This window comes from Mustela erminea, chromosome 1 (assembly GCF_009829155.1).
Source record: "Mustela erminea isolate mMusErm1 chromosome 1, mMusErm1.Pri, whole genome shotgun sequence".
Lineage (NCBI taxonomy): Eukaryota > Metazoa > Chordata > Mammalia > Carnivora > Mustelidae > Mustela > Mustela erminea.
In genome coordinates, this window is record NC_045614.1 from 19,390,218 (window position 1) to 19,417,929 (window position 27,712).

The following is a 27,712-nucleotide window of genomic DNA, read 5'->3' on the forward strand; positions in this document are numbered from 1 at the left end:
AGACAACTCATTCTGACCTGATCAGCTCTCTGAGGACAGGTGGCCATGCCTCAGGTCTGGAGAGGTCAGGGGAGCGTGAAATTCTACAGGGGAACGGGGCAGCTTTGGGCAAAGAGAGACATAGGTGCCACAGCTGAGTTTTATGCCCATGACTTACTTTCTTTACATCGTGGCTTCCTTGCCTGGGCCTCCTCTGTGGAGCTGTGGTGAGGGTTCACTGAAACAATGAGGGTGAAGGGGCGGGGGTGTGCTGGAAAGGGCCAGTGTGCTTGCCCCCACCCCACCCTCCCCTCAGGTCAGGCCCATTCCCTTCTATGCGGCGCTGTCCTCTTGACGGGAGTGCTGATGGGCCGCAGCGCGGAGCGAAAGCAGAGGTGTGCTGGATCAGGGGCACAGCATGGAGATGCGGAGATTCAGCCCATCCCACGCAGCTCCCTGCAGAGGGCGGGTAGCTTGGCGGGTGGAGGAGCCTCGTGCTCCGTCAGCAGATCGGCCTGACCCACTTGGCCGCTCACATACGCGCCTCTCAGCGGGCTGCTGGCGCCTGGCCTTCCCCACCCCTGAGGAGGGGCTGTGCCCAGCCAGTCATGCCCCTCCCAGCTGGCTCCTCCAGGACCACCGGCCTGGGGACTCTGGGGGCCGAGTGGGGGGCGCTCCACTGCTTTCCTCTTCTGCTCTTGGGCCCAGACACTGAGACACCGTTCTCTGAGGTATCCCAGGAAGCGCTCTGGCCTCCACCACTTACTCCCATCTCCGCCTCTTGGGACTGGGCCACCTGGCCAGTGCAGGGCCTCCAGGGACTCCTCCTGTGGGACCAGTCCGGGAGGCTCTGTGGCCCAGTGAGCCGATGCCACAGCATCGCCTGCTCCTCCTTCAGCCTCCACACCCCACGGGGTAGAGCGCAGGAGTTGCCCCTCTAGGTGTCACCCTCCGTGTTGGGGACATAGGACTGTCAGATTATGACAAGGTTACCCAATTAGCAAGGGAGCAGAGCCATGTCCGAGAGGGCCCCCATGTGGGAGTCATGCTGAGTGGATCCTGCTCCATGGTTGGACACGGCCCAGAAGCTGTTGTTCCCTGCCACAATGCCTGCTCTGAAGGCCCAGGGAGACAGATCACTGCATTTGGGGTTGGATGTTTCCCTTTTCTGGGACATCCATGAAGCCGCTTCTCCTTCCCAGCCATCAGCAGCGCCTTGCTCTGACCCTGTGAGTTGGTTTGGACCACTAGCCTCTGGCTAGGCCTACACCAGCCTCCCCCATTTGCTCTAGCTTCCTTCATGTTGGCACAATAAGAAATCCTAGGCTTAACCGTTCTGCCCCTGACTTGGTTTCCCTGACAGCGATCCTGGGGACCATCCTGGAGCAGTCCGTAGACGCCTTCCTTCCCACAGCTATGAAGATTCTGTTACTGTGGCTGGACCACAGTTTTATTCAACTGACGCAAACCCAGGACATTGGGGCTGTTTTCTGGGTTTTACCGTTATAAGTAGTTCTGCCACGAATCTCCAGGTGTCTCTGTCTTTTGTATTTTTGTACCTGGACCTTTATAAGCTCTGGGTCTCTGTCCAGTTTGTATAAGAACTTCCAGAGAGGAAGTAGGATATCTTTTGAGCATTTAGGATCTTCCAGCCACTGTCCCACAGATCGGTAAAAGACCAATGAATGAAGTTCATTTAGAAGGGAAGCAAATTGGAAGTGATTTAACTTGGGGAAAAGGGCCAGATAAATAGTCACTGGCGGAGCTAGAAGCACCGCAGGGGTACCTGGGAGGCTGGCTAGAGTGCGGGAGGAGAGCAGGACCGCGAGGACTCCAGGAGAAGTGAGCTCTGATTTCCTTCGGGGAGTTTCCCCACCCACCCTCCCCCGCCCTGCTCTTTCCTTGTTGAAGTGCAATTCCCATAACATAAAATTAACCATTTTAAAGTGTGCAACTCCGTGATATTTAGTCCCTTCACAGTCTTGTGCAACCACCGCCTCTACTAGTTCCAAAATATTTTCATCACCCCCGAAGAAAATCCTGTACCCATGAAGCGGCTGCTCCCCGTTTGTTCCTGCCCTCAGCCCCAGGCAACCCCTAGTCTGCTTTCTGTCTCCATCCATTTACTTACTCTGGATATTTCATACAAGCGAACTCACACAACGCATGTCCTTTAGTGTCTGGCATCCTTCTCTTAGCATAAGGCTTTCCAGGTTCATGTACATGTACAATGCAGATACCTCATGTACCTCATGCCTTTTGTTTTGTTTATGGAGGCAAACTATACATCACCTAAAATTTGCCATTTTCATCATGAGTGAGTGGACAGTTCATCAGCAATAAGCACACTCACACCGTTGTGCAACTAGCCCCGCCTTCCATCTCCAGAACCTTCTCATCAGCCCAAACTGAAACCGTGCCCGTTAAACCAGCTCCCCAACCCGTTCCTCCTGCACAGCCCCCGGCAACCACTGTTCCGCTTTCCATCTCTATGAGTCTGCCTCGTCTAGGCCCCTCCTATAAGCAGAATCACTGAACGTTTGTTCTTTTTTATCTGATATTTCACTTAGCATAGTGTGCTCAGGGTTCATCCAAACTGTAGCAGGTGTCGAGAGCATTTCTTTTGAAGGCTGAATAATATTCCATTGTGCGTATGTGCTGTATTTCGTTGATTTTTTTCATCTGTTGGCATTTTCTCTCTTGGACATTTGGGTCCCTTCCTCCTTTGGGTCGTTGTGAATAATGCAGGGATTCTTGAGTCTCGGCAGACTGGTTCACAGTCAGAGCAAAGACACGTGAATGAACATTGAGATCTGATGCCAAGGTTTAGGAAGGAGTTTGGAAGCAGGGTCTGCTCCCACGTCTCAGCATTCCCCAACCTACTCCTACACATCCCTCTCCACCCTCCCCCATTACCCCTCTAGCCACAGCTGCTGGCCAGCTGCTCCCTGCCTACAACATGTGCTCTGGCAGGAAAGCCTAAGCCCCTGACATTTCTTCCCTTGGGATGCCCTTCCCTGGGCTCTGCCCCTCCCAGGATCTTGCGTGGCTCTGCTCATTTGGCCCCAGTCCAGAGGTGGCCCCCAACTCACCAGGGTCATCTTTCTCCTTCCTTGTTTGTACTGTTCTAAGCACTTACTATAGTCTGAACAAATCAGACCTACCTATTTGTCTTGGTCTTTGTCTCCTGAATTAGAAGGCAAGTTCTGTGAACTGAGGGTCCTAGTTGGCCTTGTTCACCGCTAGGTAACCCATGTCTACAGCACAGTCTGCTGCCCGGCGCCCTGTGGCTTTCGGTGAGGATCTGCTGTTCCCAGAAGCCTCCCACTTGTGCTATTCTGGCTGCCGCTGGAGCTCTAATCCCTTCCGTCTCTCCCTCTTGCATTGGGGTTTGTGTTCACCAGATCCTCTATCCCAGGCACCCCACCCTGGTCCTCTGGGGCTCCAAACTACCCCAGACCCCTAGAACCTTCCCCAGACATTCCCTCCACCTTCTGCCAGGTGAGAACCTGGATATGTCTGAGCATAGTTTTGCCCTCACCCCTCAACAAGCTGTCCAGACCCATACATGCTTGTTCCCCCTAACCAGGGGGCTTTGGGGTCCAGTACCAGAGCCCGCCCCTTGGACCCTTGTCTTTGCTGTTCTGTCAGCCACAAGCCATATGGTTCTACCACTTTCTGTCCCTCAGCATTGCTGGTTGGACTTCTATTACTTCCCACTTCCCTAAAGACTTTGGCATCAAAATGCCAGGCTTCCTGCCCACGCCGCTTGCTGTCAAGCCAGGGGAGGAAGGAAGGGAGGAAGGAAGGGCTAATGTTTTTCTCGGTGCCTACTGTGCCCCTGGCACTGCTCTCCCTCAGGCTGGGGTGACCCTGGCCCTTCTGTTGGCTCATTCTGGGCCTGGTGACTCAGGGCTGGGCTAGTCCCTCCGCATTCGCCCTTCTCCCTGGCAGCTGGCCTCCTTGACAGTGTCTTCCTCATTACTCAGTGGGTCGCCATTTGCCGTGAAGAGAGTGGTCGCAGGCACTCACACATGCTCACATGAGCATGCATTGCAGTCGCGTGCACACGCACAGACTGGAACACACATAGTCCTGCACACACACATGAGCACGCTTGTGTAAGCCACGCTCACCCACATCTCATCGTGCTTTTTTCTTTTTTTCTTGGGTCGGCATCACCAACTCTCAGACCCATGGGCAGGTATTTTCCTTGTGAGAACATCTATCTTGATGGGTTTGAAGCCCAAGTAGCTGAGTTTAATGCTTTCAACATGTGAAAACATGTCAGGTAGGAACAAAGGCGTCCCTCTGCCTCTGCTGCCCAGACACAGAGCCCTGGGCGAGGGAAGAGAACAGGAAAGGGGCACCTGGGTTGCTCAGTTGGTTCAACATCTGCCTTCGGCTCAGGTGGTGATCTCCGGGTCCTGGGATCAAGCCCCGTGTTGGGCTCCCTGCTCAGTGGGGAGTCTGCTTCTCTCTCTGCCTCCCCCCCGGCCCCCGCTCATTCTCTCTCTCTCAAATAAATAAATAAAAATCTCTAAAAAAAAAAAATTAAAATGAATAGGGGAGGGAGCCCCTGGTGGTCAGCCAGAGGGGGAGCCTCTCTGAGCCAAAGGTGGCTCCAACCTCCTGGAAAGGACTTATTTCCTTGGATGGGGGTTTGGACCTTAGGCTAGGCCCCTGGGGCCTCATGAGAGAGAGCAGACTGAGCAGTGAGGGGGGCCTGAGGATCTGCCCTTGAGCCAGCAGGAGAGAATGGGAAGGTGGGGTGCGGAGGCATGGGGGCACCTCCTGCAGGAAGCCCTCCAGTCTCTCGCCTTACTGGGGAATCTCTACCAGTAAGAGGCACCCTGGATGGGTGGTGAATCTGCCACAAGAGGGATCTGGAAATGCACCCCCAGCACCTCCTGGGCCCTCACAGGGCCCAGGGAGGGCGAGAGGCAGGAGCCAAAGTGCCTCAGGTAGGTAATAGATTTCTCCTGAGTTAGATGCCTCGGAAGTGAAAGGTGAGCAAAACTGCAGGGGAAAGATGCGGAGTTGGCAAAAACAGAAAATGAGCCACCATTCTCATACATTTTTCTGCAACCGGGCTGACAGGTCAGGTAGGACAACAGACGTGGCGATGTTGAAGGCTGGAAGGGTGCTGGATGGCTTTCTTTTTTAAATGTCCTTTAATGTCACAGTGGGAATTATTTGGAGGAGGGTGTGTTTTTTCCTGCTGGAATCTTGAGTCTCACTTACCGTCTCGAGATGCCATTCTTTGTCCTTCTGATTTTCTTGCACAAGCCCTATAAAGGATGGCATTCAGCAAAGACTGGCCTTGCACTGCCCTCCATGAGGAGAGGAGGTGAGACCGGACCAGAGAGGGGCCCACAGGAGCAGTCCTGCCCGAAACTGGAGGAGCCTGCAAGGAAACACAGCACATTTCTGGGACTGGGCACTCTGGGGAAGCCTCTGTAGAGGGCAAAGTGCTTGGGCTGGGTTTTGAAGGTTGAACTGGGGTTTAAGGAAAGGGCCTTCTAGAAAGAGAGCCAAACACAAGCTGGGAGGGGTGCCAGTCAGGTGAGGAGCCCCTGGACTCCCTACCTGAAAGCAGTGAGGAAAAGGAAGGCACAGAGGTAGGAGAGACCCCGTGGTAGAGGGCTTTGAAGGCAGAGGGCCAGCGTGTCCTTGGTTTAATGACAGCCGGGCAGCACAGTGACCCACCTCCGTGGTGGTGGGGGTGGCGCTGGTGATGGTTAACCCTCACCGGGCAGGAAGGTGTGGGCACTTAGCTCGTTGTGTCCTGTGTGAGCCTCTGGGGCTGTCGCTGTGCAGGCCCACAGAGCAGCCAAGCTGCGTCCCAGTGGGCTTTCTGAACAAGACTCCGGAGCTGGGCCTGGGCCTGGGCTGTGTCTCTGTTCCAGGCTTCCGACCCTTTCTCCCCACCTGCTCCCAGGCTGTCTCTCATCAGCCCGAGAAGTCTGTAAGCCCCAGGACTGTGACAACACATCTCTCCCCAACGGCCGCTGTGCCCACCACCACTGCCACGGAGGACCCACTTGTTCCCTGATCGTTCATCTCTGCTCATCGTTCAGTCCACAAACATCCACTGAGCCTGCCCTGTGCCAGCCCTATGCTGGCCTCCAAGGACCCCGTGGTGACTGTGCGTGGAGGAAAGGCTGGCTGCTGGCTTTTTTCTGGAACCCTCCCCTCTCCCCGCTGTCTTCCTCCATGGTTCTCTCTGACCAGCAGTCCACATTAATTTCTCTTCCTGGGGGGCCCCTGAGGCCTCTCTACCCACCCCTCCTCACACATACCTGCACATTTAAGTTCTAATTATTTTGTGTACGCTACATGGAGGTTTATGTGTGAGAATGCTGCTTTGCGATTCTTTTATTTGTAACAAGTTTGAAACTGCTGCCGTGCTGTTCAGAGGGCTTCCTTCTCACGTTATAACCTGTTCTGTTTAATGCCAAGCTCTGCTTGGCTCCACGCCAGTGCTGCCAGCCCTTTGTCCGAAGGCAGGATTCCTTAGCCATTGGAATAGCACTGCCCAAGAGCTAGCACAGTGCCCCAGGCTAGGGGGACAAGTGACGGAAGGATGAATGCCAGCATGGTGGCCCTGGGAGATGGGTGGGTGCGTGACCCCCTTGTATGGATTTACTCAGGGCTGAAACTAAGCGCCGCAGATGACTCCCCCATCACGATTTTCTTCTACCTTCCTTTTACCGATACGTTTTTTTCCTTATTCTATATCGAAAAATAGAAAGCAAGAAAAGTATTGCTAGTAAAAAAAAAAATGGTTTTTTTTTTTTTTTTTTTTTTTTTTAAAGATAGCAGTTCTGATTTCTGGATAGGGAGGGTAGGGTTTTTTTGTTTGTTTGTTTGTTTGTTTTTAACATGGAGTGAGTAGACATTACTTGGGTACTTCTTTTTTTCCCAAAATACACGACAGACATAGTCTTTGGGTACCCTAAGTGTTCTTTGGGAACCCTTGCTTCCCAAGAGAAAGGAGTCAAGAGGTCTCAGCCAGGTAGGGTTTCCCTGTAAATCTAGAGAAGCAGGATCAGGGAAGCCTCATACACTGGGATGCTTCCATGGTCCAGCAGAACACCCTGGGCCCAGCAGGTGGTCACCCAATTCATGTATTAATGATGCCGGGACTGGGTTAGCTTGCTGACTGCACTGTGGGCCCCTGTCTTCCTGTGCTTGGAGCAGGGTGGCATGTAAAGGAGGCCCTTGGCGATCTTTGTGGGATGAGGCTGTGTCCTGGCAGCTTCCAAGCGCAGGCTGAGCAGTAAGCCCTCGGCCCTGGGTCTGAAGACTGGGCGGGAGCTTTTGGAATTTTCTGGCTACTGCCCTATTGGACTTGGCATGGGAGAGTAGAGCCTGTGGCCGCCACAGTCACAAAGACTTGTGATTTTCTCTTAACTATCTCGACTTTCTGGTTTCAGCAGATTTTGGAAGAGAGCTGACAAGCACAACACGGTCCCCTTGGTAAAAGGCTGTAGTAGTAGAATTTGCAGGAGCTAGAAGCTGGGAAAAGCTGGCTCAGCTTTATGTAATGACTTCTGACTCCTGATTAGAGCTTCCTAGCTTTAGGAGCACTGCCCCTGAGCCAGAAAACTGGGACACTTCACAGCTCAAAGTTGCCCCCATGTGGGGTCCTAAAGCAAGTGTCTGTAAGCCTGGGACTGGGTGGGGAACAGAAGCTTCAGTGGCTTGGGCTGGATCAGAACTCCTGGGCCACACTTGGCGGCCATGGCTCTTCCTGAAGACAGGGAAGGGTCTTCTGTCTTGGTAAATGTGAATAGAAGGCCAGCACTGAGGCCAAGATTTTTGAAAAGCCTGCGGAGAAGGGACTAAGAATCTTCCTGTGTGGCCCTGTGTCCCCTCAGAAAGCTTAGTTGGGGAAGAGAGCCCTTGGGGGTATGTGGCTGGCCTAGACGCACTCCTGAACCATGCCCCAGTCATCAAGGGCTGGAAAAGGCAGGAAATTCCTTAAAATGTAAAGCTGTGCATAATGTAGGCCTTGGTGCAGGGATATACTGTGATTTGCCTAGACAAGTTTCAGGGCCCTGGGTTCAGTCCTTATGCTCTCTGAAGGGATGGGTCCCTAAGGTTGGGCCCTTTTTCTCCTCTGATGTTCCCAGTCAGATCCTCAGGAAAGCTTGGGAGGTGATGAGGAGAGCCCATCAAGGAACTGCTGGCTTAGCTCTGGGTGGGGACTCTGGTCTGGCTGCCTGCCAGTCTCCTCTTCCCTCCTCTGGCCCTTTTGGCTCCCAACATGGGCCCCCAGCTCCCCTGGCTCTGTCAGAAATCTCCTGCTGATGAACTCTTCCCCAGGTCTGCGGAATATGTGGGGGTAAAGGCCTCAGGACACTGAAAACAGTAACACTTCCCTCTTGCTGATTTCTAGCTCAAGAAACCAGTTCCTTTATGTACCATAGTAAAACCCAACCTTTGGATCTCTTCCCCTTAGAACTTGTGGTTATTGGCTAAACCAGATCTTTGTGAACCATGAATGGTATAAATATGATTGTTCAGTTCACCTAAAAGAAGAAATTACTTTCAAGCCTTTGGCAGGGTCATTTCCTACAAATCTTGTCCAATCACAAATTATTTTTCATCAGTTGTTTAAAAGAGCCTGTAGAACTTCTGCTTCCTTCAGCTGACAAACCGGGATAGGACCCATGTTAGATTCTGGTAGCCCCTGCCCTCATGGGGTGCTCAGTCCAAGTGGAAAGATGGACAGCAAACAGTGCCTCACAAACAGTGCCACACTAGGACCAGCCTTGGGGAGACATGCATAGCGAGGGAGACCTGGGAGTCTCCACACCAGAAGTTGGGTTTTAGTGGCATGAAAGTGGTGTCTGTCTGGCCCTCTGGAGAGCCTGTGGGCATGGATGCAGGAAAGCTATTGGCTGGTCGGGAGCTCTCAGACCTCAGGTGGGTCTCTCATTGGGGACATGTGAGTGGGCTCAAGTGACAGGCTCATGTGGTGGGCTGGGGTCTGCTGGTAATGGGCCAGATTAGCCATTGAGGAATTTGGCTCCCATGGGCTTCGGGAGGTCTGGTACCTTCTGAAATCAAATAGAAATATTTATGAATGTGTACTTAGGGATGAAATTGAAGGTATTTATGAATTTTTTTAATTTGTTAAAGATTTTATTTTTAAGTAGTTTTTTATACCCAGCATTGGGTTTGAACTCATGACCTTGAGATCAAGAGTCTCACACTCTACTGAGCCAGCCAGGCAGCCCCTAAATCTAAGGTTTTAAATGAGATTTACTAAGGGGTTCATGCTTTAGAAAACTTAGAACTTGCATAGGTGGAAAGCCAGAGAAAAATGGTATTTGTTTTGGGCTGTAAGAGGTCCTCTGGTTAAGTGTGATGAATTAGGAGACTTCTTTTTCATTCTTCTTACTGAACTAATGAGAAACTACTGCACTGCAGAGGCAAATGTTAATATACCTATAAGGGGAGCTGATCAGGCCTGCCAAAAGCTGTCCACAGTGATGGTTGGTAGAGAGGGGAGCCTCTAGAAAACAGGGACTGTACCTGCAAAGTCCTGAGGGGAAGCAAGTGTGAACCTAGAATTTTATACCCAGCCAAGCTGGTCAAGTTTAACAACCACAAAGATATACTCAGATATGGAAGAACTAGGGAACATCGTTCCTATGAGCTCTTGTTCAATGAAAGAATGAATGAACATTTCTAGAGAAAAACTCCTTAACACTGGAGTGGAGAAGCTATGACCAAAGGACTGATAACCCCTCAGCAGAATCTGGAGATCAGGGGGACAGCGTCTGCTGCCAGTTGTGCTCAGACAAGCTACCACACAGTGCCAGCCACAAGCACCACGGTACAAGAGACCTCCACTTATGCCGAACCTGTGGCCTTTGATGCTTCAGGTGACTGAGGCTTCCATATGGTTTCTATGTCTCAGGGAAAGCCATAGGCTGGAGATGCAAATGGGACTGAAGCAAAAGTCAGAGGTAAACACTACATGGATCCGCTGCTCCCTTTCTGGCAGGGATGGACTTGGCCCCAGCCAGGCCTGGCCTGGCTTTCAGGGAGACATTCCAGGGGCTTGACTATCACCTGAGGCATGTCAAAGTGTCTGGTTTTGTTCTGCCTCATGGATGACAATTCTATGGCCTTTGTGCTTCTGTGCCCTGTTCCCGGGTTCATGACAGACCTTACTAACAGAGGGCGACAATCTTTCCCACTGACTTCAAACCCAGCTCTCCGTGCAGTCACTACCAATTAACAGGGTTAGAGGAAAGTTATCCTTATTTCCCATCCTCATTCTGGATTCTGGCGAAGGGCTGGGCTAGATCACAATGTGCTGAGAGCTGCTCTCGGCCTGTGGACCCACATGGGTGCTAGGGCTGGGGAACGAGGTCCCTAGGGCCTGCTTTCCTTGCACCTGTGGCCTGGCCCCCACCTTGCGGCCAGCCCTGGTGGCCTCTCCTCCTGTGCTGGGAGCTCCCCTGGCCTGTGCTGTGTGGCAGAAGCTCACACTCCTACCAGTCCCTCTCACCACCTCCTCTGCCATCCTGACCCACCTGGTGAATCACCCCAAACTCCCCAGCAGCAGCAGACCAGACGTAGCTCACTGCCTTAAGCAGGTTCTCTGCCGGCCCAGATGAACTGGCCTGGGACCAACTGAGCCTTGTTGTTTGGTCCCAGGAAGGGTCAACTGCTAGATGTCTCTAAGTGGAAAGGATGAGTGGAGGTGGTGGGTACCTTCACATGGGTTTGTCTTCTCAGGGGTGTGAGTATGTGTATGTCTGAGTGCATGAGAGCACACCTGCTGTCGGGGCTGTCACCAGGTCGGCATGGAGCTCTGTCCCCACTTGTAGGAAGGAGCTAATTCTCTAGGGTCCTTTGGGTCTTGGAACCTTACCTTCATGGTGGGGCAGCAGCAGCTTCCAGGGGGTGGAAGTTAGGAGGGGACATTGTCAGTCTCTGGGGGAGCCCTGCCTATAGGTGGCTACGACCACGACCCAGGAGGCTTGTGCGTAGTACCTTCCCTCCCCAGCACGCAGGGCATCCTCTGGCTGCAAGAGAGCCATTCAGAGGCTCTGAGCCTGTGGTCCTGGCTTCCTGTCCCATTGAAGGTTCCGAACATAGTAGCTGAGTGTTATGGAGACCTCACCTCTGTGCTGTTGCTGTCATCTGGGCAAACTCTTTTTGGTTCATGGGTGGCTGGGCAGGGTGGTGAGGGCAGCCCCCAGTGGCCTGGGGAGTTCCTGACACTGACCTAAGTCCACCTGCTGTGGAGCAGGGCTGAGGGCAGCAAAGAATCTGGGGTCTGGGCCACCAACAGCATCCTTTAAAGATGGGGAAATGGATCATTTCCTCGGCAGGGGAAACTGGGGCACACGTGCCGAGGAGGGGAGGGAGATGAGGCAGCCAACGGAGGATGGAATGAAAACTCCATTTACATATATTTCCAATTTCATCCTTTCAAACTTTTCCATTTGGGGGAGGTGTGTTTTATCAGTAATCTATGCGCACATAGTTGGTGGATAAATATACCTGCGGTTGGGGCCAGGCAAACATGTTTTATTGATAGGGACCCCTGATCAGAAAGGCAGAAGGACACTGGTCTCAAAGCTGGGAAGGTCAAGAAATGTTTTCTTGTGTAGACACTGGAATTTTCTTCTAAATTCAAACTTTCTGAGTTCTCCCATCCATCTGTGAGAGAGTTGCTCCAGGGCCCAGGACCTGCACCCTGATTCCCAAGATTCTGCAACCCTAGGATACCGGGCTGTCTCAGTCTGTAGATCACATGACTCCATCTCAGGGTTGTGAGTTTGAGCCCATGTTGGGCATGGAGACTCCTTAAAAACAAAAAACAACCAAGATTCTGTGACCCTTCTTCTCTGCCTGAGTCCACAGGGACTACTGGGTGGCTCGGTAGTTCTTCCTTGCAGAGGGTCCTCCCACAGCATCTGCCGGGTCATAATTGCCTATTAGAGAAAGGTCAGCCATGAGTTTATCAAAACCTTGTTTGAAGCTGTGGGACTCTTCCGGCTGCTCTGACTTAGAAAAACAGCTTTTTCAAGTTCAGTGCCCTCCTGGGGGAACAGACAGTCCTTGATTGGTGTGAAATATTTCTCTTTTAAATATTCAGCTGGAGGGGAAGGCATGCTCTAGAATGCTGCCGTGCGGAAACCAGCCGGGGTTTCCCTCTGGAGCCTGTCCTGCCTCCCTGCCTCCCTGCTTCTCCTTCCTCCAGGCTCGGCAGCCTGAGCAGCCCTCTCGGAGTGCAGCTACCAAAGTGGCTCCAGATGCCTCTGCACGGTGGCCCTGGGCAGCCACAGCTCTCCCAGGAGACCCCCGCCCTCTTGGTCAGTGGAGCTTGTTGGCTTCTTGCCTTTCCTGGGATTTCTGACAGAGGCGAGCCCAATTCTGACCAGTGCAGTCTGGATCATTTCTCCCAGTGGTGGTCATGGTCCCAGGACAGGAGGCTGGGGCAGGGGGGGCTGCCTGAATCAGCTCTGTGCCCCTCCCCTTCAGCACACCTGTGGCCTGGGGGGTCCTTCCAGCCTTGCCAAACAGCTTCAAGACTTATTTCTGATCAGTCAATAGCCTTTAATGCTGAAAGGGAGGAAAGCTGGTAGGAATTCAGCTATTTTTACATCCTCTACCTTTCTTGGCTATCTTTTAAAAATATCTATCCTTAGATAAGCCATTTTTAGTCTTCCCTGCTTGGCTTCCAGCCACTCCTTCACATCCCTACTCTCCCTCCTTCTCACCTACTTGTCCTCCTGTGTCTCTTCTGCTTTTTGGCAGTGTTGCTCTTCCCTCCGTGCTCACCTGTCCTTATCCCAGCCCTTGCTGAGGAATAGTGCCCCCCAGCAGCCTTTGGGAGGACCGCTGGCCTCATGGGGCCTCACTGCTGATAATCCAGATCTATGAAACCAGGTCTTCTGTGGGGCTGTGCTGGGTCCTACCTGTGGACACCTCCCTCCCCCTTTCCTTCCTCTCTCCCTCTCTGCCCAGTGGAGAGCTCTGTTAAGGAGGACCACCTGAGGAGGGCTGGGGCTGCCCCAACCACCTTGGCCCCCATGGGACTTGTGTCCAGGGATGTGTCATAGATGGATCTCGTGGATCTCCTGCCATGGGCAGATCCTTGGGTTCAGCAGGGTGGAGAGCTAGCCCCTCTCAAGTTGGTCTGGTTGGGCAAGGGCTAGGCAGTCACAGGGTGTGACCCTCATGGGTGTAGACTTTTCTTCCATTACACCCTTCAGGAATAGAGGTTCCTCACAGCATGTGGTTGAACATTTCTCCTCTGGAAACTTCCCCAACCCAGAAGGGGGTATTGTGTCTTTTTTTTTCTTCCTCTGACTTATCTGTTTCTGGCATTGCTTCTGCTCCCTTAATTGTAGGTGCTCCCCATGAATCTTTCCTAGACCACTCCTCTCTGTGTGATCTCTGTCCTTGAGGCTTGCCTGCGAATTGAACCCTTAACTCTCCCCAATAAAAAATATCTGGAATTATCTGAATGGAATCCAAGCTCTGACCCATTTCTTGATGTCTCTCGCACCCAACCCCCATCTCAACAAAACCAAACCCAACCTTGTGATTTTGCCTTTTCATGCCCCATTCTCCAGCCACCAATTGGCTCCTCTCCCTGGGTCCCCCATCTCAATCAAAGGGACCATTCCTTTTGATATCCCCAGAATACCCCCACTGAGCCCTCCTTCCCTCTCACCCCAAGGACTGTCTCTTGGGCTATTGCTTTATTCTCACTGTTTCCCTGCCTCCACTGTCTCCTTGACACAGAGCCAAAGCACTCTTGTTTGAAAACCTTAGAGGCCCTTCTCCCCTGGCCCTTTCCCTTTTTAGCTCTAAGCTTGCCTGTAGTTCAAGCAGTGGAAAACACGTGACTACTGGGAGCTGTCCTAGGTGCTGGAGAAGGCGGGGACTTAAACCAGCGGGGCCTGCCCTGCACAGCCCCAGCCCGAGCAGGCTGGCCCTGTCAAGCTTAGGAGCCTTTCCCTGCTCTGCCTGTCTCGCCCTTTCACCTCAAGGAAGAGACCCGGTAGACTTCCCCCCCTCTCCTGGGCTGCGCGGTGGCCTATCGTGCAGTGATTTGTTTGCACATCTGTCTCCCCTCTAGACTACAGGCTCCCAGAGTACTAGATCCCTGTCTGATTCACTTTTTTAAAAATTTATTTCAATTAAATATTGAATAGGTATTTCTAAAGAATGTAAAAATACTCATAAAATATGTATGAGATGTAAAGGATAATAGTACAATGAACACCTGTGGACCCACCTTCCACCGTTAGGAGACTTCACAGGGCCTGGAAGCACGCCAGGGGCCGGCAAGTGTTTGTCAGTGACTGCATTCCCGAATGAGGGAACGAATGTGGTTTTCTCGAATATGCATCTCTCGGCGTTGCCGGGCAGATGCCATGTGACGTGGTCACAACCGAATCGTGTCACTGTCCTCCCTTGGTCCCACTCTGAGCATCTTTCCGCTTACTATGTCCATGCTTATTGAGTGCCCACTCCAGACCGTGTGGTGTGGGCTCAGGCTGCCATGGGGATCAAATTGTCAGAGACCTTCTCCTGGGGCTCTTCCACTTCAACAGCTCCTCAGAAAAGGAGAGAAGAGAATCCAAAGAGCCCAGACTGCAGGGCCCCCCCCCGCCCCTCTCCAGTGGGCTCCCTGGAGTGGCAGTGCGGGACAGTGGCTAAGGACAGGGACCGCTGGTCTTGATATAAATTGTAATGGCTTTTCAAGTTATATAACTTCTCCGGGTAGCAGTTTCCTAGTCTGCTTGATGGGCAAAATGGGTCCTGGCCCATGGCTTCACTGTGAGACATGAGGAAGTTAATACGCGATGGGCGCCTGGTCCACGGCGGGGCTCGTGGTAAGGGCTTGGTTGGCATCACCCTGTTGTGATCAGCAGAGCATTCCAGGGTGGGGGGGCGGGGGTGTGCCCAGTGACCAGGGAGGACTCTGCTGTCATTTCTGCAGTTCTCTGCAGCATGAAATCGGACCAGGGAAAGGCCAAGTGCCACGCTAGTCACATGCCATGCCTTGTTTCCTCAGCTCGAACATGCTTTCGGGCCATGTTTCACTGTGCGGAGTCATGACGTGCCCACAGCACATCCATTCAGGAAACAGCCATTTTGTGTTCAGCGCATGCCAGGTGCTGGGCTGGGTGGGCTCTGGGATACAGCTGTGGGGATCACGCACAGAGGCCCTGCCCATACCCAGCTGGCAGTCCAAGGTGGGGATTATAAGGGGACACAAAAGCAGTACCTATATGATGAGTCAGAAGGTATGCAGGAGGGACAGAGCTATATTTAATTAAAAAAATTTTTTTTTAAATTAATCTCTACACCCATGTGGGGCTCAAACTCACAACCCCAAGATCAAGAGTCACATGTTCTTGTGACTGAGCCAGGCAAGTCTCCCAGAGCTGCATTTTATTTTACTTTATTTTGCTTTGCTTTATTTTTTAAAGATTTATTTATTTATTTATTTTAAAGAGAGACAGAATGCATGCGTGAGCGGGGGGCACAGGCAAGAGAGGGAGAGAATCTCAAGCAGACTCCCCACTGAGTGTGGAGCCCGACATGGCACTCAATTCCACCACCCTGAGATCATGACCTGAGCCCATATCAAGAGTCAGTTGCTTAACTGACTGAACCACCAGAGCATCCCCTGGAGATGCATTTTATTTATTTATTTTTAAAGATTTTATTTATTTATTTATTTGACAGAGAGAGAGAGAGAGATCACAAGTAGGCAGAAAGGCAGGCAGAGAGAGAGGGAGAAGCAGGCTCCCCAATCAGCAGAGAGCCCGATGCGAGTCTTGATCCCAAGACCCTGGGATCACGACTTGAGCCGAAGGCAGAGGCTTGACCCACTGAGCCACCCAGGCGCTCCTGGAGATGCATTTTAAATAGAGCAGTCAGGGAAAGTGTCCCCGAAAGGACACCAGCAGAGCAAAGACTTGGGAGAGTGCAAGAGTCAGCAGAAGCAAATGCCCAGAGGCAGGAGTGGGCCTGGCCTGAGGGAAATAGAGGGAGGGAGGGAGAGAATAGTAGGAGATGAGGCCAGAGCCAAAGGGGTCATATCCCATGGGGTTTCTGAGGTCATTGGAAAGCCTTTGGCTTTTCTTCTGGGCTGAAAGGAAGTTCCTTTGGAGGGCTTAGACAGAGGAGGGAAGTGGCTGACATAGGTATGTAAGGAATTATCCTGGCTGTCGTGGAGAGAAGACCACAGAGGGGTGAGTGGAAGCACCCAAGCTTGGGCAGAACTAAAAAGAGAGGATGGTGGCCTGAATGAGGTGGAGGGGGGAAGTAGGGGGAGGAGCCTCTGATAATCCAGACTCTGAAGCCAACAAGAATTACTGCTGTTTGACATGGACCGGAGAAGAAGGGATCAGCGACGGCTCCCAGGGGCAAGCTGGGAGGTGCACGTGTAGGGCAAGATGAGAGCTCAGCTGGGACACACCAGGTTTGAGATGCCCAGACATATGATGTCTCAGTCAAGATGCAGAGTGGGCAGTTAGAGCAGAGAAGGGTTCAGGGAAGAAGTTTGGGCCAGAGCCACACATTTGGTCATTGTCACTGGGTAGTGGAATTTTAAGCCTTGAGTCTGGGTGGACCCTGAGATCCAGGATCGTGTTTACCCACAGAAGACTGGGTCCTTCCAATGTGAGGATGGGATTCTGGGATTGGGAGAGAGTTTAAACTGGTGTGGCCAGGAGGGTGGAGGAGGTGTTCCAGAAGGCAAGTGGAGAACTTATCTCAGGAAGGAGGGAGCCTTCGGCAGCTATATCACATGCTATTGCTGAAGTGTGATCAGGAACTGAGAAGTAACTGTGGGATTGATAACGCGGAGGCCACCGGTGACAGTGACCTGAGCAGTTCCCGTGGAAGGGTGTGCAGAAGCCAGGTGGGGCTTGGTTGAGAGGAAGGGAGGGGAGGAACAGAGAGATGGGGCCATAGCTAAAGGCGGAAGTGGGTCAGAGTTATTTACTTATTTATTTTTGTGGATGGGAGAAGCATGTTTGTATGGCAGCTGAAGTCATCCCATAGAAAGGGGAGATGGGTGGTGAAGGAAGGGGGAGGATTTGTGAAGGTGAGAAGTGGGGGAAAATACTGCGTGATAGACGTCAAGAGACTAGGGACGGGCAGCTTCCCCTCCAGGGGCTCCCATTTTCTTAGTGAGACGGCAGGCAGGCTGTCAGTGAAGAGAGGGAGAGGCATGTTGGAGGCTCGAAACTCAAGGAGAAGGGGTGGGGAATCATCCAGGAGGTCGGGGAAGTGAAGGGTTTGCAGGGAGCCCTCGCAGGACAGACTTTTTTGGGGGTCAGAAGGCATTGTTTGCTTCTCTACTGTCACTACAGCTAAGTTGAAAGTTAACTTGAATCTGGGTCTCTGTCCCAGAAATTTTGTCCCCAGAAAGACTACATTGTGATGCAATGTTGAATTAAAATGCCATCAGGTGGCGCCTGGGTGGCTTAGTCAGTTAAGCATCTGCCTTCGGCTCAGGTCATGATCCCAGTGTCCTGGGATCGATTCTCACATCAGGCTCCCTGCTGAGCAGAGAGCCTGCTTCCCCCTCTATCTTTGCCTGCTGCTCTGCCTACCTGTGCTCTCTCTCTGTCAAACAAATAAATACAATCTTTAAAAAAATTTTTTTTAAATACCATCAGGTACACAGAAGATTATCTGTCACATATCAGGCGGTTCACATATAGTTGGAATGGCTATGTTCCTCAGAAGAGACCGCAGACCCCACGCAGTCTGGGAAAGGGGCTGCTGTCCCCCTGCATGATAGAAAGAGCTCTCAGTAGTTTCTGATTAGCTTTCAGGGGCAGGATTTTAAAAAAAATTTTAATTCTAATTTTTATTTCTAAATTATTTTATTATTTATTATTTGTTAAAATTGAATTATTTTTAAATTCTAATTTTAATTTTTTAAAATTTTAATTAATTGTACTAGTTAACATACAGTCAGGAGCTGCTTTTCAATTCCAGCCACACGCCTGGGTGGCTCAGTCAGTTAAGCATCTGACTTTGGCTCAGGTTATGGTCTTGGGGGTCCTGGGATGGAATCTTGCATCAGGCTCCACGCTCATCAGGGAGTCTGCTTCTCTCTCTTCCTTTCCCCCTGCTCTTGCTTTCTCTCTTTCTCTCTCAAATAAATGAAATCTTTAAAAATAAATAAGTAAGTAAGTAAGTAAATTCCAACCCTGAATCCTTCAAATAAAACATTAGAACTATGAATTTAACCAAGTGGCAATCTTTCTTTATCTAGAAATTAGTCTATGGGAAGGCCCTGGAGCGCAAGTTCCAAGTGTGGCCCAGAGATGCCACAGCCACCACATCCTGGGCCTTACAGCTGGTGGCAAGATGGCCCAGAAGGCTCAGACTCAGGCTCTGGTGATTCTACTGAAGAAGGAAGTCGAGGGTCCATGAGACTGGATAGATGGGTGGATGCCGTTCGTAGTTGATGAAAGAACTGTATGACAGACACATGAGAGTGTTTCATTTTTCTGGAAGAGTCTTTATTAGACTAAGGGTGTGCCTCTCCCCTCCCCCCCACTGCTCCGACACACACACACACACACACACACACACACACACACACACAGAGTTCCTCAGAAAGGAGAAAGAACCACGGACTGTCTTAAGCGGGCCTTCCCAGGGGCGTTTTGGGTCCCCCCCCCACCGAAATGGCTTCTAGGAGGTTCTACCGGTTGGTAAGCAGATGACTTTCATTCAGGGGCAGCAGACATTGAGTCCCCTCCTGTCAGTCAGACCCTAGGAGGTCGGGGACACCAGGGCAGGCCCCTTGCAGGCCGCTGTGGCCTGGCTTCCGCAATGGCTCTTGGCTGGTCCAGCCTGCCTGCTGGGCGCCGGAATCCTCCCCGTGAACACAGACTGAAGCAAGGATAGAATTTCGGGGAGGTGATCCAAAGCATTGTCTTGGGATTTTTGTGCTCAGCTTCTTTCAAATTAGAAAAGGAAAATTGGGAAAAGGAAAATGAAGAGACTGAGTTCAGCCTAGCCATTTGACTTTCTACATCACTGAGCTGCTCAGCCCTGCTGGCTTCCCCGCAGCTGCGCCAGGTGGGGATGGAGATGGGGGGTCGAGCACGTGGGGCCTCCTGCGGTAGCTCCTCAAGGGCTGGATCTAAGACTCCACCCGCACCAAGCCTTGAATGAACGGAAAAGTAACACCTCCCCCATCTCCATGGACTTGCTCTAGCATCAGGCCTGGTGGGGAACCACCAGAAAGAAGGTTCCTTTGTCCCTGTGGAGGGGGCATTAACCGGGCCCTGGGATGCCTCCTCCATCCATCTCCAGCTGTCTGGGGTCAGCCTTTGGCGAGAATAAGCCTGAACAGAATTGCCAGGGCAATAGCTCTGAACCAGGGCCCTGCCCCCCACAGGTTCTAAGGTCATTTGTCTGGGGCATATAGTCTGAGAGTCAGGAATCTAAAAATCACCCCAGGTGTGTCTAATGTACAGGTTTAGAGCCTTGGTACCCAACTTGGGGTCTGCAGACCATAGTCTAGATATCACCTTAGAGATTGTTAAAAGTACGCCTCTCGTCCTAGATTTACGGAGTCAGAATCTGCCCTTTATCAGGATGGAAGAGGGGAGCTCGTGGTCCTACCACATGGCCTGGTGCTGAGGGTTCAAGTGGGAGCCGCTTGTCAAGGCTCAGCGTGGGGCACAAATAGCACGCAGCAAACGGTGACCGTCATGATGCCACTGGGCAGGAAGGGGAGGGTGGAATGGGGCTTGGCAGGGCTGCCTAACTTGATAGAGCCCTCTGCAGGCTGCTTCTCCGAGATGTGTCTCTAACGCAGTCATTTTCAATGTCATTTCAGCGTTTCCAGGAGACTGGACCCCAAGGAGCCCCCGGGTAGCCAGAGAGCAGCTTCCCCAACCCCGAAGCAGGCTTCTGCTACTGCTCCCGGCCGCGAGAGCCCCCGGGAGACAAGGGCACAGGGCCCAGCAGGCCAGGAGGCTGATGGCCCCCGCAGGACGCTGCAGGTAGACAGCAGGACGCAGAGATCAGGGCGGTCCCCCTCTGTGTCACCGGACAGAGGTAGCACCCCCACATCACCCTACTCCGTCCCCCAGATCGCCCCCCTTCCCAGCAGCACGCTGTGTCCCATATGTAAGACCTCGGACCTCACGTCGACCCCCAGCCAGCCAAACTTCAACACCTGCACCCAGTGTCACAGCAAGGTCTGCAACCAGTGTGGGTTCAACCCCAACCCTCACCTCACCCAGGTAACCACCTTCTGCGCCGGGTCCCCCCACCTATCTTCCCCACGCCTCCCTCCGTTCCCTTCCCCTTTTATTTATTTATTTATTTATTTATTTAAAATAGGCTCCATGCCCAGCATGGAACAAAATGGGGCTTAAAATCACACCCCCAGGGCGCCTGGGTGGCTCAGTGGGATAAGCCGCTGCCTTCGGCTCAGGTCATGATCTCAGGGTCCTGGGATCGAGTCCCGCATCGGGCTCTCTGCTCAGTGGGGAGCCTGCTTCCTCCTCTCTCTCTGCCTGCCTCTCTGCCTACTTGTGATCTCTCTCTGTCAAATAAATAAATAAAATCTTTAAAAAAAAAAAAAAAATCACACCCCCAAGGGGTGCCTGGTGGCTGCATCATTAAGCATCTGCCTTCAGCTCAGGTCATGATCCCAGGGTGCTGGAATCGAGTCCCGCATTGGGCTCCCTGCTTGACGGGAAGCCTGCTTCTCCCTTTCCCACTCCCCCTGCTTGTGTTCCCTCTCTCGCTGTCTCTGTCAAATAAATAAATAAATAAAATCTTAAAAATAATCACAACCCCTAGATCAAGACCTGAGTTGAGATCAAGTCGGACACTTAAGTGACTGAGCCATCCAGGTACCCCTCTCTTCCACTCTTTACCCAACTCTCTTTACCTGGTCATTTCCCTTGGCCACCGGAATTTGTGACTTCCTGGCTCCAAGATGTGGTAGCAGAAAACAGGCCTGGCTGCAGATCTCTGGAGGGATTCCTGCCCCTCCTGAAACCTCGGGCAAGGTCCGAGCAGAGGAGATGCTTTCTTACCCAGTGCAAGCTTGACCCAGAAAAATGGCCTTAGAGAGGGCCAAAGACAGACTTCTGGGTAACTTTTCTCAATGGATACTCATTTGGAAAGGGCCACAGGCAGCTGCACACTGGAGAGGAGGCAGATTTGCAGGGCTCCAGGCCAGCCTTTCTCCCTGACAGTAGGCACTGGAAGGGGGTGCTGGTGAGGGAAGCAAGGTTTTAGGAGAGGCGGGAAATGGCCTTCCAGTTTGGCTCTGCGAAGATTCTCTGGGCTTCCATTCCAGTTAGCTGTTTGGCAGAGCAGCTAGCCATCCTGAGAAACAACCCTGGGGTAGAGACCCAGGCTAGAATCAAGCATTCACAATGGGTGACAGTGTCCTACTCTCACTAAGACACCACTGCAGGGCCATTTCCATGAGATTGGCCTCCTTTTTGCCTCCAGAGGACCCTGGGTCCTCAGCCCCATCCTGGCTTTGTTGAGGCTGCTTTGGGTTGCCATGGGATGCTCAGCCAAGCCCCTGGAGGCTTTTTTTGATGACCCAGAGGCTGGTGAGCTGGTAAAGCCAGGGCCAGGCCTTTGAAATGAACTCATCAGGTTTGCCGGCTTCCCCCACTCTCCTCTGGAGTAACCCAAAGAAGTCTCTAGTTCCTCCCCCAGGGCTCTGCCCTAGGGCAGGGTGGAGCCCAGCTGCTGCAGTCACAGGCCTGGTTGCCTCCGGGACAATCAGCAGCAGAAGCCGTTTGGACCTCGTGGGTGAGGGGATGAGTGAGAATAATTGTTCGCAGGTCGGGGTCTATTTGTGACATGAGGTGCCGTGGGTGTGGGATGTGTGGTTTGCGAGAGGTAAGTGTGAGATTCTGAGGAAGGAGCTGCCGTTGTGGGGAGATGACTCAGTAGGTTTGGAGTCGCTCCTGGAGTGTGGGGGCTTCCTTGAGGAGGCGGGCACACTCGTGATTATTGCATCTGTGATTAGAAACAGGCCCGTCCCTGCGCTGATCGTTAGGTAAGTGTTGGCCCTGCAGTACTTGGAACAACGTGATCCAGATCAGAGAAGCTCACCTGTGTGTTTCTGCCAGCGAGAAGCCGGAAACAGCTGGCTGGGAGCAGTGAGGTTTGGCAGGCAGGGACGAGAAGCTGCTGTGTGCCAGCCCCGCCCCCCCCCCCCCCCCCCCCCCCCCCCCGCCGCCCAGCTCCGCTCCAGTGTGGCCACGACCCCCTGGGTTCCAGCATCCCTGAGAGGCTCACTCAAGCCCTAGGGCCTGAAGCCCCCTGGATGAGGTGGGCGGAGATCAAGGGAGAGCCACACATGGTGCACCGGTTTCCTGGTGGGCAGCCCAGCCCTTGCCATGCAACAGGCTCCCCCAAGCCCAGGACCTTGGGTGAGGTGGGAAGGGAGCCAGCCTTGGATGTGCTGAGAAAAACAGCCGAGTGGGAGGACCTTGGCGACTGCCTCATTGTGTCCATCTGCCTCATTGTGCCGGGAGGAGGCCGAGGCTCAGGGCCAGGAAGGAAGGGGCCTCAGACTTTACGGCAGATTCACGGTGTTTGGTGAGGAGCAGGCCTCCCCGCCAGGTACCTCGAGCAAATGCCGAGCCAGACGAATGCATTGGTTCTTTGCCGTGAGGCTTCTCAGGGCTTCGGCTTCCTGAATGGCACCACGCGGCTCCAAGACAGAGCTGCAGCCAGCAGCCTTTCCCAGACTTGCTTTCGCAGAACATTCAGGACTGCTATTCCACGGCGTCAGTTTGGGAAACGCTGACATAGTACATTCTCCAGGTTCTCAGAAGCTGGTGGATGCCCTTTTCTGAAGGCGTCTCCCAGCAGAACCTTTTCTGCTCCAGAGCTGGCTTTCAGTGGGGTTCCTGTCAAGGTGAAAGAACCCTCGGCCTGTTTTCCTGAGAGGCCGGCAGAGCCTACCTCTTCAGTTGGAGCGTTTGGTCTCCAGCAGAGCCACCTCCTTGGTCACGTAACGAGAAAACCAGTTTGTAGGTTTTGCTCGCACACCCGTTGATCCATCCTGGTCAGAACATACTTGTTCTGACCCCTAACTTGACATCATGTGGGCCAAGAAGGCTGTTTCTGGGATTCGGCTGGTGTGTGTGGGCTGGGCTCCTGCCCGGCCTGAGGCTCCAGGCAGGGCGAGGAGCTGGTTCTGAAGGGCGCTGTGTCTTGGTAGCAGAGACTCAAGCTGAGCCACCTTTTCCAGGAAGCCCAGCTCCAGTACTCACGTCACAGGAGGAGATGTGCAAAGGGACGTGGTACCTGTCCCTGCACAGACGCACTGTGGACACTGGCCATGGGGTGGGGTGAGCGTGCTGGGGACCTTGTCTGGGGATGGGCCTGTGTGTCTGAAACCGCTAGTGTAGTGATGTTCAGGCAGGACTGAGGCAGGTAGGGCCCCGCGTGCTGCCCAGAAGCTCACCAGAGCCTCCTCAGGGCAGCCCGGCAGAATTCTCAGCTTCCTACTGGCAGGAGTACTAGAGAGGGACAAGGGCCACGCTAGTGACTTGGAGGGCTTCATGGCCTCTCTGGGACTGCTAACAAAGCTGCCCTCAGATCTTTGGAAATGGGATCATGGAAAATGGACCTTCCTTCCCAGGTAGAGAGAGAATCCCTGGTCGTCCCTCAGTTTGTGGCCCAGATGAGGAGTGTGACAGGGCCACCGTGCTGAAGGGCTGGGTGAGGGTGGGGGAGCAGAAAGGAGGAAGGCGATGGCCACTGGAGCTCAGTGAATTTGTCTTTCCACCTCATGGCATCTGTCAGGAGTCTTGGGCCTTTCACTGGGTCTTCCAGAAACAGCAGATGAGGTGTGGAGAGGAGACTCACAGGTAGAACCATCCACCCCATTCGGCCAGAGCTGCGGCTGAGATGTGGAACCCCTCCTCTCCTGACCAGCAGGCCTGGGCTTCTGTCTGTTCCCAGGCCACCGGGAGGGTGCTAGGCTCACACAGACGTGGCACCTGCCGTTCTTCCGCCCAGGCCCTGGATGGCCAGCTCCTCCGGCGGCGATCCCTTCAGAGGTGGATGCCCGCCCATGTCCTTTGCTGGGCTTCTGAGGCCTGGAGCACATGGAGACTCGTGCAAGTCAGGGAAGGAGCTCAGAGCATGCTCTGTTTATAGCCCGGGAGATGAAGTCTTGGGAAGCCTTGGCTTCTTCAGGGTCATTTGGAGCAATAGAGCTGGGGACCCAGAATTAGTAGTGGGCCCTCTGGTGTTCCTTCAGGGGCTCTCGCACTGTCTTCCCCACCCACGGTCCGCTTTTGCTCAGGTTGCGGGTAGTTCAGAGCAGGCAGGGCCATCTCAGCCACTCTCCATGGTGAGGCCATTTCTTTTCGGAGTTCTGGTGTCCTGGAACTCAGGGAAGATGAATCATTTAACCCATTCAAAATGACAAAAGACTGGGGGTTTCCTTGTGGGGGCTGAACACCTGTCATCACCCTTAAGAGGCCCTCCCCGCGAGGACACACTGACCAGGAGGCCAGAGGCATTAGCTTGTGAGCCCATTCCGTGCCCAGTGGTGGGGAAAAGGCAGGAAGATTGTTCCCTTCTCTCCCTGGATGTGGATCCTTAGCAAAGTACCTTAACTTCCCAAATGTCCGATTTCTTTAAAAGAGAAGCAGGGGGCCAGGGAAGCCAGAAGAAAGGTCTGGTGGCTTTGCTGATACCTCATGCCTGCTCAGGCCTGTTAGGCCAGCTCTCCACTCTTCAGTGACTTTTTGTTCAGACCTGCCACCCCTTTCTCCTCCAGGAGGGAGGCCCTTGCTGCACAAGCCAGGCTCTCTCCTTATAGAGAGAGGAGTTAAGGCACAGCGGTGATCCTGCTGGGTGCAGTCTGAGGGTGAGTTTTGTGGGGGCAGTGGGGGTAGGAGTGAGCAGCTGGGGAGGATGAGCAGTGGCCAGAAGCAGCCCAGACCTCCCAGTCCTCTCTGGGGCCTCCCTGCCCCTCTCAGAGCAGTCCAGCAGCACATCCCGGCCTGGAATTCCTTCAGATAGGAGTCTGGTCTTCCCCTAGGAACAGTGTCACAGGAGCAAGGGCCATGCAGACTCAGGGCTGGTGGCCTGCCTGTGTTTCCAGATCTGATTGGCAGAATTGTCCCAGAGCAGCACCTCCGGCCAGCAGCCCCCACCCGGGAGGCCCACCAGCTGCCCCAGTGGGGAGTAGCAGGGTTCCATGTTAGGCAACCCATCTGAGCTCATCTGCCTCCCGCCTTCCTTGCTCTAGTCAGAATCACTCAGAAGCCCTTCCAAAAAAAAACTAGAGAAAAATGATCGTGGTCTTTCTTCGTCCATTCCTAGGTCTGGACTTTGCCAAGACCAAGCCAAGGATATATAATCCATTGTGCAACCCCCTTCATCCCCACTCCATGGGCAAGCCTTGGGGTGAAGCGCTTACCCATGGTGGGCGGTGTGGAGAGGGAGGGAGATGAAGCAATGGCCATAAGCCTTTCCGCTGTTGCCTGCAGCCCACTTCTTTCCGGCAAGGGCCGGGGCACCAGATGGCCCGGGGGAGGTGCCGGGAGTGCCGCACGGATCCCTCCGCTGCAGCCACCAGCCTTGCCCCCTTCCCTCTGCTCCTTCCTGGCCACACTGCCTCGCGGGCCAGTAGGGGACGAGGAGCAGGTGTTAGGAGGACATGGATCAGCAGTGGGCTGAGGAGAGGCAAAGGTGTCCCCCTCTCTCCTGGGCCCAGGGGGTGGTGGTGTCTGCACACGTGCCCAGCCTTCCCTTCTCTACCTACACTCTCAAAGGAAGTGGGTCTCCAGGTGGCAGGCTCTTTGGGAAGCCTTTCTCCCACAGTACGTCTGGTCCTTGTGCAGTTTACCTCGAAGAAACAAGTCTTCAGGTCAATAGGAAAATGCCTGCCAAGCTTCAGTCTGTCCTGGACGCCCAGCCCTGCTGCCAGTCCCTGCTCCCAGGACACAGGACACTCAACTTGCCTGCCCGGATCACTGCAGGACAGATGCCAGCACCACTGGGGGCACGCGGAAGAGACGGCTCTGCGGGAGCTGTTTCATAGCTAGAGCCGTCAGGCACACAACTCCAGCTTCCAGAGAATAGGGGGCCGTCGGTACAGTTATCTGAGGATGAATGTGAAAGTAACTCAGAGCAGAAACCTGAGATTTTATACAAGGGGGCAAAAGAAACAGAATGGGAAGAGAATTTAGTAAAAATGGTGGAGAAAAAAAATAAATAAAGTGGGAACAGGGAGAAGGAGGAGAGGGGAGAGGCAGGAAAGGGCAGGGAGGCAGGAGAGCTCGGTGAAGTCACCAGCTGCTGGTAACCTGGGGCAGGCCGGCCTGGATCCACCGTCAGCAGGGGGCCCTCTCCCTTTTTCTCATCCTTTCCTTCCCCTGCAAAGGCTGTGGAGGGCTTATGGGAAGCCGGGAACTGTCCTTGACACTGGAGAATCAGGCAGGACCGAAGCAGCTGTGTTGCTCAGCCCCGGTGGCGCCCGGAGGCTGGAGGGAGAGGCAGCCCTTCTGATAACCACAGGAGCAAACATACGGTCAAAACCTGAGGGTCAGCTCTGAGGAGGACCTGGGGGAGGCCGGGGAGGGGGCAGGGCTTGCTGGGATGCTGCAACGAGACTCTTGGGTGGGGGGGCTTTTACAAGGAGGGGACATTAGACTGAAGCTGGACCGGGGAAAGGGGGTCCAGGGAGGCCGGAGGGGAAGTGCATGGTCTGTGTGACGGCCTGGAGCAAGCCAGGGCTGGGCTAGCTGGGGGTCTGTGAGCAGGATCAGAGGACATGCGGATGCTGCTGGGGTCTGTAGATGGGATTTCAAGGGCATCGGGAAGTGGCAGTGGGAAGGTCAGATGTGCATTTAAAAACACCTCTTTGAGGGGCACCTGGGTGGCTCAGTCAGTTGAGCGTCTGACTCTGGGTTTTGGCTCAGGTTGTGACCTCAGGGTCCTGGGATCAAGCCCTACATTGGGCTCCCTGCTCAGTGGGGAGTCTGCTTCTCTCCTTCTGCTCCTTCCCCTGCTATCTTTCTCACGCTCTCTCTCTCAAATAAATAAATAAGTCTTTAAAAAAAACACCCCAAACCCCACTTCTTTGAAAATTGATAACGGTTGTACAACATTATGAGTGGAATGAATGCCACTGAATTGTACACCATTTAAAATGGTCAAATGGCCAATTCTATGTTTATGTTTATTTGACCACAAAACTCTCAACACCCCCCTCCCTTCAGCCCTGCTGCCGGTCTGGGTCCCCTGTGTGGAGATCAGCTCATGGGGCGGGGCTGGCTTCCAGGGCTGGGGCTATGGGATGGTAGTAGATGGCCTTGACCGATTCCTGGTGGATGTTGGAGGCTACACAGACAGGTTTGGGACATGTGTTGGACATGGGACTAGGCGCTAGATAAGGAGAATGTTTCCATTTGGGCTGTATCAAGTTAGAGGCCCCTAGAATCTTTAGGTGGGGTTCGGTCGGCTAGTCTACAGACCTGGGATTCGGCGCTGAGACTCACAAGCCTCGTGGCATTGGTAGACTTAACACTAAACATTTCAGTAGGCTTACCATCAGCTGGAGTTTAGTATTTGTCTGAAGCATGTGGTTTTATTTTTAGGTAAAATGTACCTATGATGACAGGTAGAGAGAGCTCAAGTGTAGCATTCTGTGAGCTTTGGCAAAATTAAGCCGCTGTGTCCACCAAACCCC

General features: G+C 53.3%; 1 protein-coding gene across 3 annotated transcripts in view; it reads left to right on the top strand.

Annotated features, from left to right (window-relative positions):
* Positions 1 to 27,712, top strand: part of BSN (bassoon presynaptic cytomatrix protein) — a 96,320-nt gene that overhangs the window by 32,313 nt on the left and 36,295 nt on the right. For 2 of the 3 annotated variants that reach the window (XM_032319825.1, XM_032319835.1), the window contains exon 2: positions 19,850 to 20,258. In XM_032319825.1, the coding sequence (XP_032175716.1) occupies positions 19,850 to 20,258 (409 nt within the window). The remainder of the gene's footprint in view (positions 1 to 19,849; positions 20,259 to 27,712) is intronic. The other variant, XM_032319844.1, reaches the window with a different exon arrangement.